Genomic DNA, 17,562 nt, shown 5'->3' with positions numbered 1-17,562 from the left:
GACAGGAGGGAGGTGGAGGAGGAGGAGGAAGACAGGAGGAGTAATGTGATTTCGTGGGCAGGTTAAAAGCAACACAGCGGGAGATTTATGTCCCAGAGGAAGAGACGAAAGGTGGCGGAGAGACGAGTGAAGGGAAAGAAATGTGGAACGTTTAATGTCTTCAGGAAGGTGAAGGTGTTGTGAGTCGGAGAGACACCAGAGATAGAAAATAAAAACATATATTATACAGATATAAGAGTTTTAATATGTGACAGATTATAGATTTTCCTCTGTAGTGCCTTTAATCAGGCTAGATTGTTTTGGTGTGAGTTGAGATATCAGCCGTTGAGATGTCTGCCTTCGCTCTGATGTGATGATGACTGTGATGTATAAATCTGTGTCACTTAAGTTCTTTACTTCCTCAAAATGTTTTCTTCGAGGTGTCACAGCTCTCATATTTTAGCTTGCTTTGCCGCTCACTATCAGTGAGGAGGGTGGCAGCATTTATTTCAACAAATGACATCAATACATACCTTAAAAAGGTCATATAATGCAAATTTTTAGAATAGGTTTACATACTTTAATTTTCAAAAAACACATTATTTTTCTCATACGGTGCATCGCTGCAGCATCCCTTTACACACTGTATCTTTAACGCTCCGTTTCAGCTACAGAGTGAGACATCTCACCTCTGTTCAATCTTTGGTGAGAGTTGCCCATGCGCATTACTTAACGGGAAGCAGGATGTAGCCAATCAGAGGCAGAGTAGGGCGGGTCATGCCGAGCAAGGTAGTGTGATCTAAAATAACGCTGCTACAGAAGTAGCAACTGTGTGTCTGCTGACTGACTGGAGCGTATATTTTATTAGATATTTATAAATATGTATATTTATATAACGCCTGTTACATAGTGACGGAAACCAGGCGTTTCAGGCAGCGCAGGAGTTGCTACCTTTGGCGTGGACTTTTTCAAAATGCTCAGGCAAAAACCCAAAAAGCAAAATATGACCTCTTTAATGTGGATGTTAATGGAGCTGTGCCATCAATAACTTGCACCTGAACCTGTCACTCAAAATGGAAAAAGAAACCTTTAAGTCATCGTACCATCAAAAAGCAGTTTGCTCACAGATCTGACTTCACATGAACGCTCACTAAAGAGGAACGATAAGAAAAGATGTGACACACCCTCTACTATGAACCTCTGCTGCCTCAGTACAGTGACAGTTTTCTGCACGCTAGCAGCAGCGAGCCGGATTTAGCTCCTCACAGATCGATAAAGTATTCATACGGTACGGAGACGAGGACGGCATAAAAGGCCTTTTTTTTGACATATCGTTGCAGCGCTGCGTGCCTGGAATATCAATGAGGACGAAGAGGGGAAGCACCCACACACCAGATTAACATGGATGATAAGAGAGAAACGACGATGAGGACGGAGCTCCTGGTGTTTTGGAGACTTTGTGTCCGTTAATGATGTCACAGTGATGAAAAAATGGAAAATACATCAAACAGAATTGCTGCTGTTTTAATCTTGTGATGTGGAGCAGTTCGGTCTCTGACAGTACGAGAGGAACGAGTCCTTTCATGTTAATAATTAGAAGTGAAACTGACGGAGGACTGGACAGTGTAATGACTTTTTTGTTTTGGACATCAAGCAGCAGCAGCAGCAGCAGCAGCAGCACACAGTCGCTCTTTAATTTAAATCCATATCTGACATCTGGTCTTGAGATCAAACCTGACCTGAATGTGTCTTCACGTCACGCTACAGCTCAAAAATGTGTTTTCGTCAGCTCTTTAAAAATACATCACTAAGTTTGAGTTTAAACTCCTGCTTCAACTGGCTATAGATACGTTCTGTGATTCAATTTATCATATAAAGTAAATGTTGACTGCACCATCGTCAGCAGGCACGAAATCTCCAGGGAGAATAAAGCCATGCTGGCAGCCTGGCACCATTTCTGTCTACTTTCACGTGTACATCATCGACTAAATGAATGAATAAACTCATGTGTTGTCCTGTTTTGTTGACAGTTGCTACTCTGAGGCAAACAGAAAGTGATCCGGTTGTTTTTTTTGACAACAAACAAAAGTTATCGTTTCACATGTTAAGTCATTATTAGCCAGCTAGCTCACCTTCATACAGGTGATTTTCTAATTGGGATTACACGTTTAAAACTTAAAAAAATTAGCTGTAAAGATTTTAGTCATGTGTAAATCAATTTCCTGGAATCAGATATGTTAACAAGACGATACTGTACCATCACAAACTGGATTAAAACTACTAAAAATAACAGTTTTATTTAGCTAAATGTCACATTATACTTTTATTATACTTCGTTTGTGACAGGGTGTTAGCCTTATTTTATTAGAACAAAGTTTAATGATCAGTGAAATGTAATTTAAAATCGTTCCAGTTGACGTGATTAAATAGCATTTTGATGTTGAAGTGTCAGGTCACGTATGTTAACTGTCTTTTACGTTAGCGAGCTAATGTTGTCATTTCTGTGTAGATCTCCGTTCTCGTGATGGAGAAAAATCCTCATCTTATGTCTGACTGAAGTTTATTCATTGAAGTTTATAAAAAACTTGTTATGTAAGAGGTTGTCTTCCTCTTGTGATCACAGACATTGATCTAAAAATACATTGTGAAGCTGTTCTCCAAATAGATTTCTAATACATGATAAATATAGCAAAGGGCATCTTACGTTAGCGTTAAACATCCAATTTCAGTGATGAAAAACTGAAAATGTTCGTTGACGACAGGTCAGAGAGGTCTGAACTGAACAAAAAGTGAACGTACGGACAAAGAAACAAACACATTGGAGCAAAAAACATGAAAATACAGCTTGTTGCCACACAATGCTTCATAAAGGTGATGTGTAATCCTGTAGATGCTGCTCCTCTGTGAGGGATTTTTGCCTGCAGGACTGGTGCAGCCGTGCACTAACCTACTTAGGGCGAATGCTCTTGTGGTTGAGCTGCTTTTCAAATTGTCAGATGGCAACCGGAGATGCATCTTTCCTGCGTTAGCGCTGCAGGATTTTCCGAGCCGAGTCTCCCGGGAGAGAAGACGCAACATCGGTAAACAGCAAAGAAGAACCTGCAGTGACTGTGAGGCAGCACCAGGGTCGGACTGATCTCTGAAACGTTCCTGCAAAACCTCTCGTCTTTTCTGTTTCTTTGTTTAACCGGGTAAAAGTCTGAGAGTGCAGAGAGAATATTTAGTGTCTGAGGTCATTATAGCAGGATAATGATGTTCTAGCTGATCATCCAGTGCCGACTTCATGAGGAAACGGCATTTTATTGATTAAACCATCATTAATCCAGCAGATCTCTTGTTTAAAGGGCAACTCCACCGGTTTCATTGTGTCTACAGGTCTTGGGGAGTGCTGCTGCATGTGTGAAAAAAGAAGTATAAAGTATTTTTGTGGCTCCAGAGGAAGCTGCAAGTAATCTGATGAATTACCTCCAGTGATGTCACTCAGTGGCTGAGTTGCATTGTGGGTAATGTGGGCACCAGGATTTCAAAAGCAGTCCACTGGCATTGTACTCATTGCAGAGGATTTCAGTTGAGCAGGCGGTCCTTCGTTGTGGATCAGGACATCAGAAGATCAGTCAGACCGCACTCCGGTTGTGGTCTGAGTGATGGGGTCTTCTGGTGTGTCACATGTGTGGTGGTTTATAGCAAGAGACATTTTCTTTGTACAGTTTTAAAGGAGCTCTATGCAACAATTTGCAGCACTTTACATGCATTAATCAGTTTTTATTGGTTGTATGTGAGTGGATTGTAACGTGACGTGAAAAATGAGACCTTCCTCGTCTCTCTCGGTTGTCTGTACAAGCCTGAGGATGATTGGCTGAAGTTGTTTAACACTGTTGGACTGTGAATTTCTCAGTGACGGACACGAGTCAAGGATGTGACTTTATACAGTTTCTCGAGAGCCTCGTCTCAGAGCCGCTAACAGAGAGCAACAGTAGCTAACGTTAGTGGAAATGTTGTCTGCTAACATAAACTAAGGACCAGCTGAAAAATGATCTTTTAAAGTTTTCTGCTTCAGCATATAAATATGAAGTAGTTGACACCGGTGCCGCTATAACCTGGGAGAAGGAGGGTTAACTGGTGATCTATTTCTATTCCAGACTAAATGACTGAACCAACTCACGCTTTGTCCTGTGTTGTTGTTGTTATTTGCGACGGAAATGATCCAGTTGTCTTTGAACCAGCGGCGCAAACGAGTCAATTGTCAAACATCATTCACGGCACAATTCAAACCGGATGAAAAAAAAGTATCTCTCGACATTCACCTCTGTACAGACTCTTTCTGAAATAAGGTCACGTGGTGGTTCATTGTGTCCTCAATGTGTCGTGGGTGCGTTCACACCTGTACTCACAGCTGTCCACCTGTGATCCGACCACGCAGGACGTTAATGCCAGGTGTAATGTAAACACGACGTACGGCACAAAGGAGTCACATATATCAGGCTCTGATAACCACAACAACAGTAGTTTTGGTTGTTAATGTAAAATCAGGCAGATTCCAGCCTGGATGAAAGTAAACAGATGCATAATTTACTGCTTTACTGCAACCTGCAGTGTGTGTCTGTGTGTGTGTGTGTGTGTGTGTGTGTGTGTGGTGAGCTTTGATTTTCACAGTGAATGTTGTTTCCCGTCTCCCCCGACAGCTGGTTGCGTGTGTGTTTGCATGTTTACGATGTAAAAACAGATCTTTTCACCCATGTGAGATCTCTCTACGTTATCCCTTCTCCTTTTTCTTCAGTCCCATCTGACACAACCAACATTATAACTGTCAAAAATGAAGCATGTTTTTTCCGAGCAGTCATAACGCAGCCTCCTCTCTCTCTCCGTGCCTCTCAGGATGTCGATCGTCAGCATCGTTGCCAGGGAGATCTTGGACTCCCGGGGAAACCCCACTGTGGAAGTGGACCTTCGCACAGAGAAAGGTGAATGCCGCAGAGGAAGAAGAATAACATAATGTTCCCCCCGCGATGATGTCTGCTCAGATTCATCATGTCAGGGATTTGCCAAAAAGCGTTAAGAAAGGCTCGACGGAGCAGCAGCATCTCTAAATCACTTCTGACATCAGACGACCTTCATTTGACCTCTGTCCAGATCAATCAGTATCAGATAAGGGTAGATCGAGGCTTAGACTCGTCTTGTAGGCTGAAGATAGGCAGTAAAAAGGATGCTTTCATAATCCCAAATCAAATGACAGTTTACATTCAATTTTACAGACTGGTGGGTGGTGTAAAACAAGATTTAGTCAGATTTCTCTGACAAAAACTCTAAATGATGAATGAAGTTACATTAAAGGATGAAATGTCTGAAACTGCCCCACGCAAAATTAGAAATTAACCCCAAAAAAGCCATTTTACAAAATCCAGAAATATGAGTCTGGCTGGATTATGCAAAAAAAGCAAGCAACTGCGTCAGGAGTCACAAATCGTTTGTTTGCCACGATGACTCCTACGTCACGTCTTTAAGGTAATATTGTGCTTACGTGGTGCGTATTCCTAAATAAACTTGTTTTTAATGACCAAAACCTAATAAATATAAACAACAAAGCATCTGCTGGGAATTTAACAAAACGTAATCTATGATCCGAATGTTACATACAGAATAAACAGAGAGCTGAATACTTCTGTTTATCTGCACCAACTTTTAAGTGTTTATGAAAGAGTCTCTGATTCCTCAGAATCAACAAAACGGAAAGTTCCTCGTAGCCGCTTTAAATTGCAACATCTTTGAAACTAACGAAATTAACTTTAGCACTGTCGTATCAAAGAGAAAGCAACTAGCGATGAATCCCTAATTTCCTCTAATGCTACACTGGAAAGAATAAAAAGGCTTTTTAAATGTGCATCAGTATTAATTTATATAATGAACAGTTATGGTTAAACGGCAGGAAGTAAAGTAAAGACTTGTAAATGTAGCTGCAGTGTCCTCACAGATTTAGTTTGATTTCACTGAATCATCAGAATCTGCACAGATTTCCAGAATCTTTTGGCAGGTACCGCAGCGGGTCGCCTCGTCTCCTCCTCCTCCTCCTCCTCTGTGCAACAACCAACATGGTGACACCTTCAGATGGAAGCTGAAAGTTGTCACCATGTTTCCCTGTAGCACTTAACTTGGCTACGCGAGTGTTTGCAAACATGATTTTTAGTCATCCCCCCCGAGCTCCGCTTCGTCTTAGTGCTGAATTTCTGCCCAAAGATCATTATCTTCCACGGGGATTTTTTACTTTCTGGCTCATGCTCAGAAACGCACGAGGTGAAATGTAGTTGTTGTTGTTGCCATGTGTAGATTTGTATATATGAATAATCAATTAAAGGATGCTGGCAGTCATGTATTTGCTGAGTGGGTTCAGTCATTAAAGCTCTTAAACTGTTTATTTACATAAGTTTGATAATCATACACGACTGAAGATTCAACTACAACAAAATAATCTCACGTTAAAGGTCCTCAAACCAGCGTTCTTTACCTTCATTAATGTCAAAATCAAAGTCCTGCTCCAGTGTGTTTTAATTCAAACAAACAGAAAAGTCTGTAGAGTTAAAACTGTCCGTTAATTTCATTTAAATCTTTAAATCTTTCTCTCTCTGTGTTGACGTTCAGGTCTGTTCAGGGCTGCGGTGCCCAGCGGAGCATCCACAGGCATCTACGAAGCTTTGGAGCTCCGAGATGGAGACAAGAGTCGCTACAAGGGCAAAGGTACAGCGGTGTATCATCTGCGTATTGACATGCTTCAAAAAGTTAACGCTGGGTTGTGTCATTTTTGACCACTAGGGGCAGAATAACACAAAAAAAACATCCCGAATGTATCTGTCTAGTAGCCTAGCCTCTCTCCTGCTGAGATGTTTGATGTATTTTTCTGAAAAAATATCAACATTTTCAGCTACGACTCCAACGATGTGCGAACGTACATGTTGTTTTCTCTCGGTTACACCCTTTAAAATTGACCTGAGTTCAACTTTTACTGTCTGGTGCAGTCGTGACCTACCTAAGCTAGTGGACCAGAGGCTAATGTGAAAATGCTAACACAATGTTTTGGGGTTTTTCTTGGCGAAAGTCAAAAATTGTTTGATTTAGTTTAACTTTTGAGAAAGAAACATTTATAAGCCACAAGCCACAATGTTTCTGTTCTGATTCTGGGCATTTTTGTTTCATGTCATACCCCCTTCCTGACCCGATATCCTGTCTGCCTCAAGATATTAGGCCAGACAGACCCTCAAGACCGAAATGCCAAAAAAATAATCCAAAAAACAAACAGTTACTGTAATAAGTTAGGCTACTGGACCAAAGGCTAACGTAGCTACAAGCTCTTTGCTGTAGGCTGACGTAGACACAGAGCAACATTGTCATCCCAGTAGAGTTGTGTGTGTGTTTGTGTCCTCTCAGTGATGTGAAGTTTAAAATGGTCTTTAATGGGGAGATCTTCCATTTTCCTCACCATCTACCTGCTAACTTTGTCTGCTGTTTGACGGTGGACAGGTTGTGTACGGTGGGTTTAACGGGAATGGACATTTTGCATTTCCTGTCGGACTCTTTTGTGTTTCCGGTTGTAAACTAAGCTAAGTGCCTCCTCGTCCTTTATATTTAGCTTTCAGACACGATATTGATATCGATCTTCGAAGTCTACGCAAGAAACTAATGATGTGTAAAGCTAAGAAAGTGCCAAACTATTCTTTTACCAGAGCTGGAAATAGTTGTGAGAGGTGAAAGATCCACAAGGACTCAACCATTCTGTCTTCAAGCTGCAGCTGTGTCCACTATCTCTGCAGGATTTCAGTTTCCCTTTTCCTGACTCAACTCTCGTCTCTTCCAGGTGTTTTGAAGGCAGTGGGGCACATCAACGATACTCTGGGACCGGCCCTCATAGCCTCTGTAAGTCACTGAAATGTTCATACTGTATATTTGTCAGATATATCTAAATATACAATGCCTGACTGGTGTTCTGCATGGATTTTAGCAGACCTGATACTCTTGTTTTTGTCAAAGGCAGAACTTTTGGGAATTTGCTGGTTTTTCAGGTTGTAGCTGATATGAGTTTTGTAGAGAGTGAAACTGGATAAAACCTTTGTATTTTTCTGGCTCCGGTAACGTAGAACTCAAGGTTACAAACTCACTTTAGAAAAATGCCATGTGTCTCCACGGTCTGTGGTCAGATTGAATCGGTTGTTGAGGCTGAAAGGTCCATTTTGTGACTTTAAATGTGAAAAAAAAACGACCTTGAACAGCAGGTAAAAACTCACCCGATCGATCGATGTGCAGATGACTATCACATCTGGACGGGCCGACAGGAAGCTGTGAGAATAAGATAAAGACTTCAGTTATCAGCAACGCTGGAGAAAAGTGTGTGTGTGGTGCAGAGATACTGTGAATGAAAGATGACAATAATGTATTTGTGTGAGATAAAGTGTGAGTGAGTACGAGGCAGACAGTATGATTCAGATATCTGCAGCAGTGCAGTATGGGTAATCTCATCCAGCAGCAGATGTTTTGCCGGGAAATGAATTTCGGTGATCAGTCAGGCGGGAAAACAAAAAAAAAAAAACAGACGAATGGCTCCCAGGACCTGAACGTGACATCAGAGACGGATCGGTCTGAGCTCACACTTCAACAAAACTCAGTCAGAATGATTAAAAGAGATTTCTGGAGATACATAAATTAATTAAAGATGATACAGCTCCCTCTGTGTCTCTGTTTTTGTGTGTCTGCAGGGCATCAGCGTGGTGGAGCAGGAGCAGTTGGACAACATGATGATCGAGATGGACGGAACAGAAAACAAATGTGAGTCCAAAACAAAAAATCTCGTCCTCAGAGTCTTTTTTCAGCCAGCAGGAAAAAAAACCCCTCCTCGTTCCAGCAGCTCAGACTCTCATGTGAAGTCAAAATGTTTTTCACCAAAAGGCACGTTAGTCACAACCAGAGGCCTAAAAAACAAGACGGAGCGAACGGATCAGAACACAAACTCACATCCTCGATGAATAAAACGCTCGGTTTGTTTATTTTAATCTACGATCAGGCAGAGAGAGTAATGAAATGAATCAGCCACACAGAAAAACCTGATCGTGTCGTGAACAGATTTTAATTTACTTTCCGTCCACGCAGCGACACATGCAGGTTATCTCATCGCACGGAGAGTTCATCCTCTTTGCTGCCTGCTAACCGACGAGACTTTCATGTCGATAACTGATTTTAACTCATTATGTTGTGTAAGAATGGGAAAATAGAGAAGATAAGTTAAAGCTCCTATTTGTAAGATTACTGACGCTTGCAGGTGGCGTCTTGCAAATCCTGGAACCGGACAAGTATTCAACGACACTCAAAAATCAACATCAACTCTTACAAATAAAAGCTTTAAGATAAGTTACCAACAAAATACAGCTACGATTTAGTCAGTAAGTTCTTTGAATACTTATTTACTAACTATTTAATTATTAAAAAAAGGACCGCAGCCACAGCTAGAAAGTCTTTTACACATTGCATTAGTTAAATTTTAATTAGATGTAACAATGCTTACGTATATCATCTCCGTTAAACTGATAAATAAATTAACAAACTACCTGAAGAACAAACGCATAAATGAACTGAACCTGACATTAAAGGAAATCTGCATTATAATAAAGTTTAAATTAATCTTGTGCAGGATGTGTTTTTTAACTGACAGGAAATGAGTTTGTTATTTTTTACCTTTCTCGTCCAAACAGCTCAGTTCGGGGCGAACGCCATCCTGGGCGTGTCTCTAGCCATCTGTAAGGCCGGTGCAGCAGAGAAAGAAGTCCCCCTGTACCGCCACATAGCCGACCTGGCCGGAAACACAGAGCTGGTGCTGCCGGTTCCTGTAAGACTCAAACTCACACTGCACAACATCTGCACACCTCACAGTGAAAGTGTTTATACGCTGATGAATACGCTGCCGGACAGTTTCCTGTGAGGCTGACACTGTGTTGTCTGACAAACAGGAAGGTAACGAGACTACTGAGGGAATATTTCTGGAAGTTAAAACGTAAAAATACAAACTTTGTTACATCAGGACGAGCTGCTAAACTGACAAATAACAACATCTGCACAGTGACTGTGATTAATAATTAGTTTAAGATTGAAAATATTAATTTATCATGTTTGAACTGTAACAAAGTCTAAAGAATAATGACGTTCACACTCAGATGTTTAAGATGTGAACTGAAGATTTTTAAGCTGCTAAAACATTAAACTCTCCTTCACTGCTCTTTATTTCCTCTCCTTGTTTCCTCTCCTCTTCTTCTATCCTCTTCCTTGTCTCCTTTTCTCCTGTCCTCTCGTCTCCTCTCCTCTTCAGGCCTTTAATGTGATAAACGGAGGTTCCCATGCAGGTAACAAACTTGCCATGCAGGAGTTCATGGTCCTTCCTGTTGGCGCCGAGTCTTTCAAGTAAGAATTCATCTCCAAAACTAGTTAACATTTCTGTCTCTCCTGCTGATGTTGGCCCTGCTACCTTGTCTCTTCTGTCTCTCTGATGACGTCTTCCTGCCTCCGTCTGTCCCTCAGGGAGGCGTTGAGGATAGGAGCGGAGCTGTACCACACACTGAAGGGGGTGATCCAGGAGAAATACGGCCAGGACGCCACCAACGTGGGAGACGAGGGAGGATTTGCTCCCAACATCCTGGAGAACAGTGAGGGTGAGGAAGAGGAGGAACATCACAACATACGTTTTCTGTCTCGCCTGAGGAAGTTTAGAGTTAATGTGGTCAGTGGGCGACGGAAACACTTCCTGAAGAAGAGGTAGCAAATATTTAGACTACATGACTGAACAGGTGTTTCATTGGTCTTAGATGGAAACTTCTTCTTCTAATGCTTCTTCTTCTTCTTCTACTTCTTCTGCTTCTTCTTCTTGTATTAAACTTTATTAAAGTTAATAAATCTATATTGTCAACTTTTGGTCAAAATATTTATTAGATTATTTTTGCCTGTGAACGTCTGGAGGAGGCTGCATCAGTTTTCAGCCCTCAGTAGTGTCTGCAGAAGGCTGTTTATAGCCAGAGAGACAAAGCCCAGGGCACAAGAGTAAATAACCACATCATTATTTCTATCTTCTGCTTCTTACCTCTCGTCTCCATCTCCTCTGGCTCCTCTCCGCCTCCTCCCCATCCCCCTCTCTCTCACTCGTCAGCTCTGGACCTGCTGCAGACGGCCATCGAGAAGGCCGGCTTCACGGACAAGGTGGTGGTCGGGATGGACGTGGCCGCCTCAGAGTTTTACCGCGACGGGAAATACGACCTGGACTTCAAATCCCCACCGGATCCAGAGAGACACATCTCTGGAGAGGAGCTGGCTGACATCTACCAGGGCTTCGTCAACAACTACCCAGGTGGACTGTATCTGCTGTTTTCTTTCATCTTTCATCCAGAGACAAATTATCCTTCATTAACTTTTCACCTCTCCTCTCTCCGTGGCAGTGGTGTCCATCGAGGACCCGTTCGACCAGGACGACTGGGAGGCCTGGTCCCGTCTGACAGCTCAGGTGGGGATCCAGGTCGTCGGAGACGACCTGACGGTGACCAACCCGAAGAGGATAGAGAAAGCTGCCGAGGAGCGAGCCTGCAACTGCCTGCTGCTCAAAGTCAACCAGATCGGCTCCGTCACCGAGGCCATACAGGCGTACGTCTGCTTTATTTCAATAAACATGATTGAAGGTGGATGAACGTTCAGTCAGCGGCTGCTCTTCAGTATACGTTACATAGTCTGAAGAAAAAGAAACTAATATGGCCGCCTCGGGCAGGGCGGTGAACTTGGACTGGCCACAGAAGGTCATCCATCTCAGCTGAGACGACAGAGACGCCTATAGGGAGACACAGCTGCCCCGCTCACACACACACACACACACACACACACGCGCAGTCAGCATGTTGTCAGTCACATCACTCATTACCTGTCAGCCATGTTGACCTTGTGCCAGAGAAGAGCAGCAGCAGACAGACCTTTACAGAAGATTAATGGGGGACAGGAAGTGACAGGAGGTTTTTAGTATGAAGATTAGCTGTCAATCAAATATACTGATGCAGCCTCCTGGGACTGTTGTGTACATGTACTGTATGTCATAGCTGTTGACACCTTTATCCTCTTTTATGAAGCCTGTTCAAGGCCGTCGCTGTTGTGTTACACACCTAGCCTTTTTTTTTTGTCTTCCGGACCTATGGCATGCTATCCAGAATCACAAGCTGGGGGCATGTTATACTGTGACTGTGTGGTTCACTGTAAGAAGCTTTTGTGGAGAGTGGTGTGCCATCTATGTCAGACTTAAGAAAACTGTTGCTGTTGTGTAATACACTGCGCCATCTGTTTTGCTCCGGTGGCATGCTATCCAAAATCACACACTGTGGTGGCATTATACATTTCATTGTATGAGTCAGGGTAAAAAGTCAACGAAGGCGTCTTTTTTCATGGCAGACTTAAAAAAACATGTAGAAAAAACACAAAAAACACAAGATGCTGACGTTGTGTCACACGCCGCACCTTTTTTGCTTCTGCAACGGTGGCATGCTATCCAAAATCTCACACAACATAATACCAGCTTTGTGTAGACTCAACAAAATGTGTAAAAACAGAGGATGCCGAAGTTGTCGTGTTAAAAGCCACGCCTTTTTTTAATCCTTCTGCAACGGTGGCATGCTATCCAGAATCTCCCTTGGGGCGGCGTTATACAGGCGTTGTTTGGTTCAGTGTAAAACAGCATTGAAGGCGTAACGACGGGTCTTTTTTCACAGCAGGATTTCAGGATGTTTTGTGGAGAGAGTGTGTTCTCCAGTCTTGAATGTGTGTCATTCATCTCAGACTTAACAAAACGTCACTCAGGATTATGAAGCCATCAGTCATGACAGTGTGACTGGATTACAGCAGGAGGAGGAGAGAAAGATAAAATGATAGAAACGGAGCCGATGACAGTAAAGATGATGTATCGTGCCCGTCACATGAAAAAACCTTCCTGCGTCGTTAATCTGATACATTCCTCTAACAGCTCAGCCGGCCGAGCGGAGGAACCGAACGAAGGCTCGATCATTTTTTACAACCTCAAATTTGACCCCGAGGCAACGACGGCGTCTTAATTGTCATGTCGTTAGCTGGTTAACAAGACAGATGAGTTGCAGTTACGAATAAATCACATTTAGATTAATTAACTTTCAGAGTGATCTCGTTAAGGAGACACACACAGTGTTTGTACTCACACACACAGTCTGCACGCTGAGATGTGGCTGCAGGAAGTCGTTTCTCTTCAGTGGTGGTCGCCCCGGATACAAAGGTGCAGGTTTTTCAGGTCTTCAGGGAAATTTCAAGCATCAGACACTTGATTTCCTGCATTCTGTTGATTTTCTTATGTCAAGTTTGTGCATTTTACTGCAGCAATTTTAAGTGGAATCGTCTTAATTTATGTAGGTAAACGAAAACATAAATCAGGGGCCGTGATGTGATTGTAATTACAAGCAAAACGCCTCTCAGGTTCTGCCAGATAACATGCAGGATCTCTCTCACTGCTTTTACGTGGTTTATTTAAAGTTAATAAATTTGCTATTTTATGTCTTAAGTTTTAGCTGCAGGATGCTGAGGTTGAAGCTATGGATATATATCCATCCTTCAAATGTACAATATGTTTTATAGTTGAACTTTCCACAAGGAAACTTTTTCTTTTCGTCAGAGATTATTTAAAAAGCTTCAGTGTGTCTGCGTCCCCTCTTCTTGTGTTTGCTGCAGTTTGGGTTTGGAAATTCAGTAATTCTGGAAATGGGACACAAAACAAACAAGCCATTGAACAGTAGCCTCCTGACGGGGAGCTGAAGGCCCGCGGGTTTTGTTACGTGACCTATAAAATCAAAGGAGCGCTCTGAGGGTTACGGTCACATGTTCACTGTGTTTTGCTCGCTGCTTGAAATAGTTTCTATCTTTGCAGCTTTACACTCACAACAACAGGAGGTGATATGTGTTGTGTGATCGTCTATAATTAAACAGTCTCTCTCTCTCTCTCTGTCTGTCTCTCAGGTGTAAACTGGCTCAGGCGAACGGTTGGGGTGTGATGGTCAGCCATCGCTCAGGAGAGACGGAGGACACCTTCATCGCTGACCTGGTGGTTGGACTCTGCACTGGACAGGTGCACACACATCATCAGACGTTTTCATAATTTAACATTTCACAGTTCTGTATTTTCTTTGAATATTTAATTATCTTGTTAGTTATAATTTTCACTGTCTCTCGGTTGCAGATTAAGACCGGCGCCCCCTGCAGATCTGAGCGGCTGGCCAAGTACAACCAGCTCATGAGGTCAGTGGTGCTGCTTACATAATGTGTCAGCCTCTCTCCTGCAACACACACACACACCGAACACACACACACACACACAAACTTCGTCAATTCATTTCACCACAGTTCCTCAGTTTAATGAAGCTGAGGGTCGGCTGACCTCCAGGTGATGTGATAAACACCGGATATGCAGTCAAGCACAATGAAACACTCGGAGGAGGATCCACTTCGGCTGAGGTTTATCGTAGACTGAAGCAGGTTGAAGGAGAAAACTGACAAAGCTGTTTTATATATTTTCACTCAGACAAACAGCAGCTGCCTGTAGAGAGCTCAGGTTTCTGCTGCGGTGCAGTGAAGTCCGCCCAAGTGTCATTTGATGGTCTTCACATGCAGAATTGGTCAAAGAGGCTGGAAGGAATGAACTCTCGTTCAAGAATCGTTGCCCGTTTTATGTGATCGCACAGCAAAATAAAATGTTAATGAAAAAGTAGCAGAGAGGGAGAGAGGACGGGACGACACACCAGCTTTCAAACCCTGGTTTTTCACCTTCGGGAAATGATGTGGAAGCTGAAAAAAATGAGGGCAGCAGACCTTTTCTACTCGTGGCCACGCCCACCTCTCAGGTGCAACCAGTTTCCTTGACAACACACCTAAAAACAGCACCTGTCGACTGAAGGGTCAGCTGTCATAAGTCTCATAATCTGTTTCTTCAGTGAGAGTTTGAATCATTTCTTCTCCCAGAGGAAAAGTGCAGACTGGATTCATGTGGAGCTCAATAACTGGACACATTTATGACATCATCTCTGTCTTTATGTGAACTTTAAGTCCAGGTTGTAAACTTTGTCTTTACATGATCTCGACTCATTAAAACCAGTCATAAAGTTTAGTTCATACACATAATGACAACTGGAAACCTGCTGCTGCTGAAGCTGAAGTCAGTTCCTGCGTAATTAAATGTAATTCCCACTTTTTTCCCCCTCTGTATCTTCTTTAGCTCAGGATCCGGCAGCACCTCTCCTGCAACACGACTCCTTAGGTGCCCCGCTCTGTTAGCGCTTAGCATCACAGGGCTAATTGACGTGACAGGCGGCAGCAGTGCCGGTGTCACCCCATGTGTCCGAGCCAGTCAGCAGCAGGAGCGGGAGCAGGGGGGAGGAAGGAGGGAGGAAGCAGGGGGGGAGGAAGTGGGATCGGCTCAGCGTTGTAATCCCATCGGACTGCTGAGGAGCCGAGGAGAGGTGGAGGGTGGAGAGACTTACAGCGGCATTAACCAGCGATAAACGCTAATCAGTGCAGCCGAGCGTGCACACGTGCAGACACAGCAGAGAGAAATTAGTTATTTATACTGCAGAGCGCTGACACGCGGCGGCAGCTAGTTTTTTAAAGGAGTATTCCAGAGATTCAGCATCACATTTTCATAAACTTTAAGGACTTTGAAGAGACAAGTCACAAGTCAAAACTGAAGCATACCTGGACTTTTAGTTCCTTTTAGTTTCAGTTCCTTTCTTTTCTTTTAAAATAATAACGTGTGTTGTATTCCTGTGTTTGATTTTTGTTGTCACTTAGGCATTGAAAATCTGAAAACAATTGCATTTCCTCCTGATGGTTTGCTGAACGCTACAGTGAGCAGCTTTTTCCTGAAACTTCTGAGCCCCTTTTTAAAAAATAAAACCAGGACTTAAAACTATCACTCAGAAAATCACAAACTGAACCTAGCACTGACTACGGCGTCTATTCTCTCTTGGCACAACGCTGTGCTGATGCTCTGGTTAGGTTGAGGCACAGAAACCACTTGGTTAGGGTTCGGAGAACACCGCGGTTTGGCTTTAAATACCTGTTTTGGTTTCCACGATCACTGACGGAGGTGATCCGACTTCCCGTGGGGAAACAGCCGATTTTGGACGCCATTAAACATCTGTAAATGTCTCCGAGTCTCCTTAAAGAACACCCATGTTGACATGTTTTCATACACAATGTATTTTGATGTCCTCCTCGTCTTCTCGTCTTTTCTTTCTCTGCAGGATCGAGGAGGAGTTGGGCGACCAGGCTCGCTTTGCAGGCCATAACTTCAGGAACCCCAGCGCCCTGTGAATCTGACACAGACGAATGACTCACACACACACTGACACTAACACACACACACACACACACTGACACACACACGTAAACTGACAGACACGACAAACATGGAGCGAGCCATGTCGAATGAAAGATCACGCAGATTAATGAAGAAACACACGAGCAAAAGAGCAAAAAAAAAGATTTAAATTAATTAAATTATGCACTTACAGGTAGGGAGGTGATGCTGTATGCACACACACACACACACACACACACACACACATAGAGTTACGCAGATGCAAAATGCGCTCACGCACATGCAGGGGAATATTATTAAAAATATCTAATTTCTAAGCCAGACATGCACTGTTACTGTAGTTTTAAAGGAATAGTTCATGTACAGCCAGAGGACAGACCTGCAAAAATAAAGATTATCGTTGTAAAAACCAGAGAGATAAATACGTAGAGATATAATAGATTAACGTAGACTGACGCACGCAACTGAAAGAGATAAGACAAATACAACTTTTAACACCAAAAGAGGACGATGCACTCGCAGACAGAAACACAAAAACAGCAGTTTCAGGGACTGAGTGAAAAAAAAAACCCGACAAAACTACACAAGCACCTGAACACACTCTCACCTGGACACTGAAGCACCTGCACTCCACCACTTCTGTCCTCCTCCCCGAACTCTTTTCGTCCCACCTTTTTTCTTCTTCTTCTTCTTCGTCGTGTCTGTTTCTCGGTTTGCAGACCCTCTTTTTCTTCCCCTGCCCTCGACGTGATTCTGATTCTTTGTCTTTTATGCTTGAAGTCTTAAAGAAAAAGAGAAAAAACACAAAAAACTGAACCCCTCCGACTCCCTTCGTTCCTTCTGTTCCTCCTGAATGTCGATAGAGTAGCCGTGTCGAAAAAGACGAAAGAGAATTTAAAAAAAGAAGAAAAAAAGAAGAGAACGCTTGTCATTGAAAATAATGTGAAAATATGTGAAATAAAAAGATGTTAATTTACAATTTCAATCACAGCTGACTGCTTTGTCTGTGTTTCTTGTTGTTGTTTCAATTCGCAGCTTCTTTTGCGTTTTTCTGCAATAAACTTAGTTTCAGTGAGAGAAATGTGTGTCTAAGAGTCTCAAAAGCTAATTTCAACCACTAAATCTACAATAATACATCATTTATTAGCTTATTTATATTTTGTATTAATAATCTACATCTGCATCTACAAAGTACC

At 42.7% G+C, this 17,562-nt stretch overlaps 1 protein-coding gene across 1 annotated transcript; it reads left to right on the top strand.

The window, feature by feature from the left end:
* Positions 1 to 4,854: 4,854 nt before the first annotated feature.
* On the top strand, positions 4,855 to 17,351 carry eno2 (enolase 2). Its single transcript, XM_084379485.1, has 12 exons — positions 4,855 to 4,940; positions 6,613 to 6,708; positions 7,823 to 7,881; positions 8,718 to 8,787; positions 9,708 to 9,841; positions 10,319 to 10,410; positions 10,528 to 10,658; positions 11,150 to 11,347; positions 11,436 to 11,637; positions 14,011 to 14,119; positions 14,231 to 14,289; positions 16,290 to 17,351. The coding sequence occupies exons 1-12, from the start codon at positions 4,856 to 4,858 to the stop codon at positions 16,357 to 16,359; spliced, it is 1,305 nt and encodes a 434-aa protein (XP_084235611.1). The 5' UTR covers position 4,855; the 3' UTR covers positions 16,360 to 17,351.
* Positions 17,352 to 17,562: the final 211 nt, after the last annotated feature.

The sequence above is a fragment of the Pagrus pagrus genome, assembly GCF_965226575.1.
Source record: "Pagrus pagrus genome assembly, chromosome: 17".
In the NCBI taxonomy this organism is placed as follows: domain Eukaryota; kingdom Metazoa; phylum Chordata; class Actinopteri; order Spariformes; family Sparidae; genus Pagrus; species Pagrus pagrus.
This window is presented reverse-complemented; position numbering and strand designations above follow the sequence as displayed.

What these genes read in the sequence shown, in the direction of transcription:
- eno2 (XM_084379485.1), top strand. Translation starts at nt 4,856, where the DNA reads ATGTCGATCGTCAGCATCGTTGCCAGGGAGATCTTGGACTCCCGGGGA. An exon ending in GACCGGCCCTCATAGCCTCT is followed by an intron (nt 7,882 to 8,717) that starts GTAAGTCACTGA and finishes GTGTGTCTGCAG; the next exon opens with GGCATCAGCGTGGTGGAGCA. An exon ending in AGCTGGTGCTGCCGGTTCCT is followed by an intron (nt 9,842 to 10,318) that starts GTAAGACTCAAA and finishes TCTCCTCTTCAG; the next exon opens with GCCTTTAATGTGATAAACGG.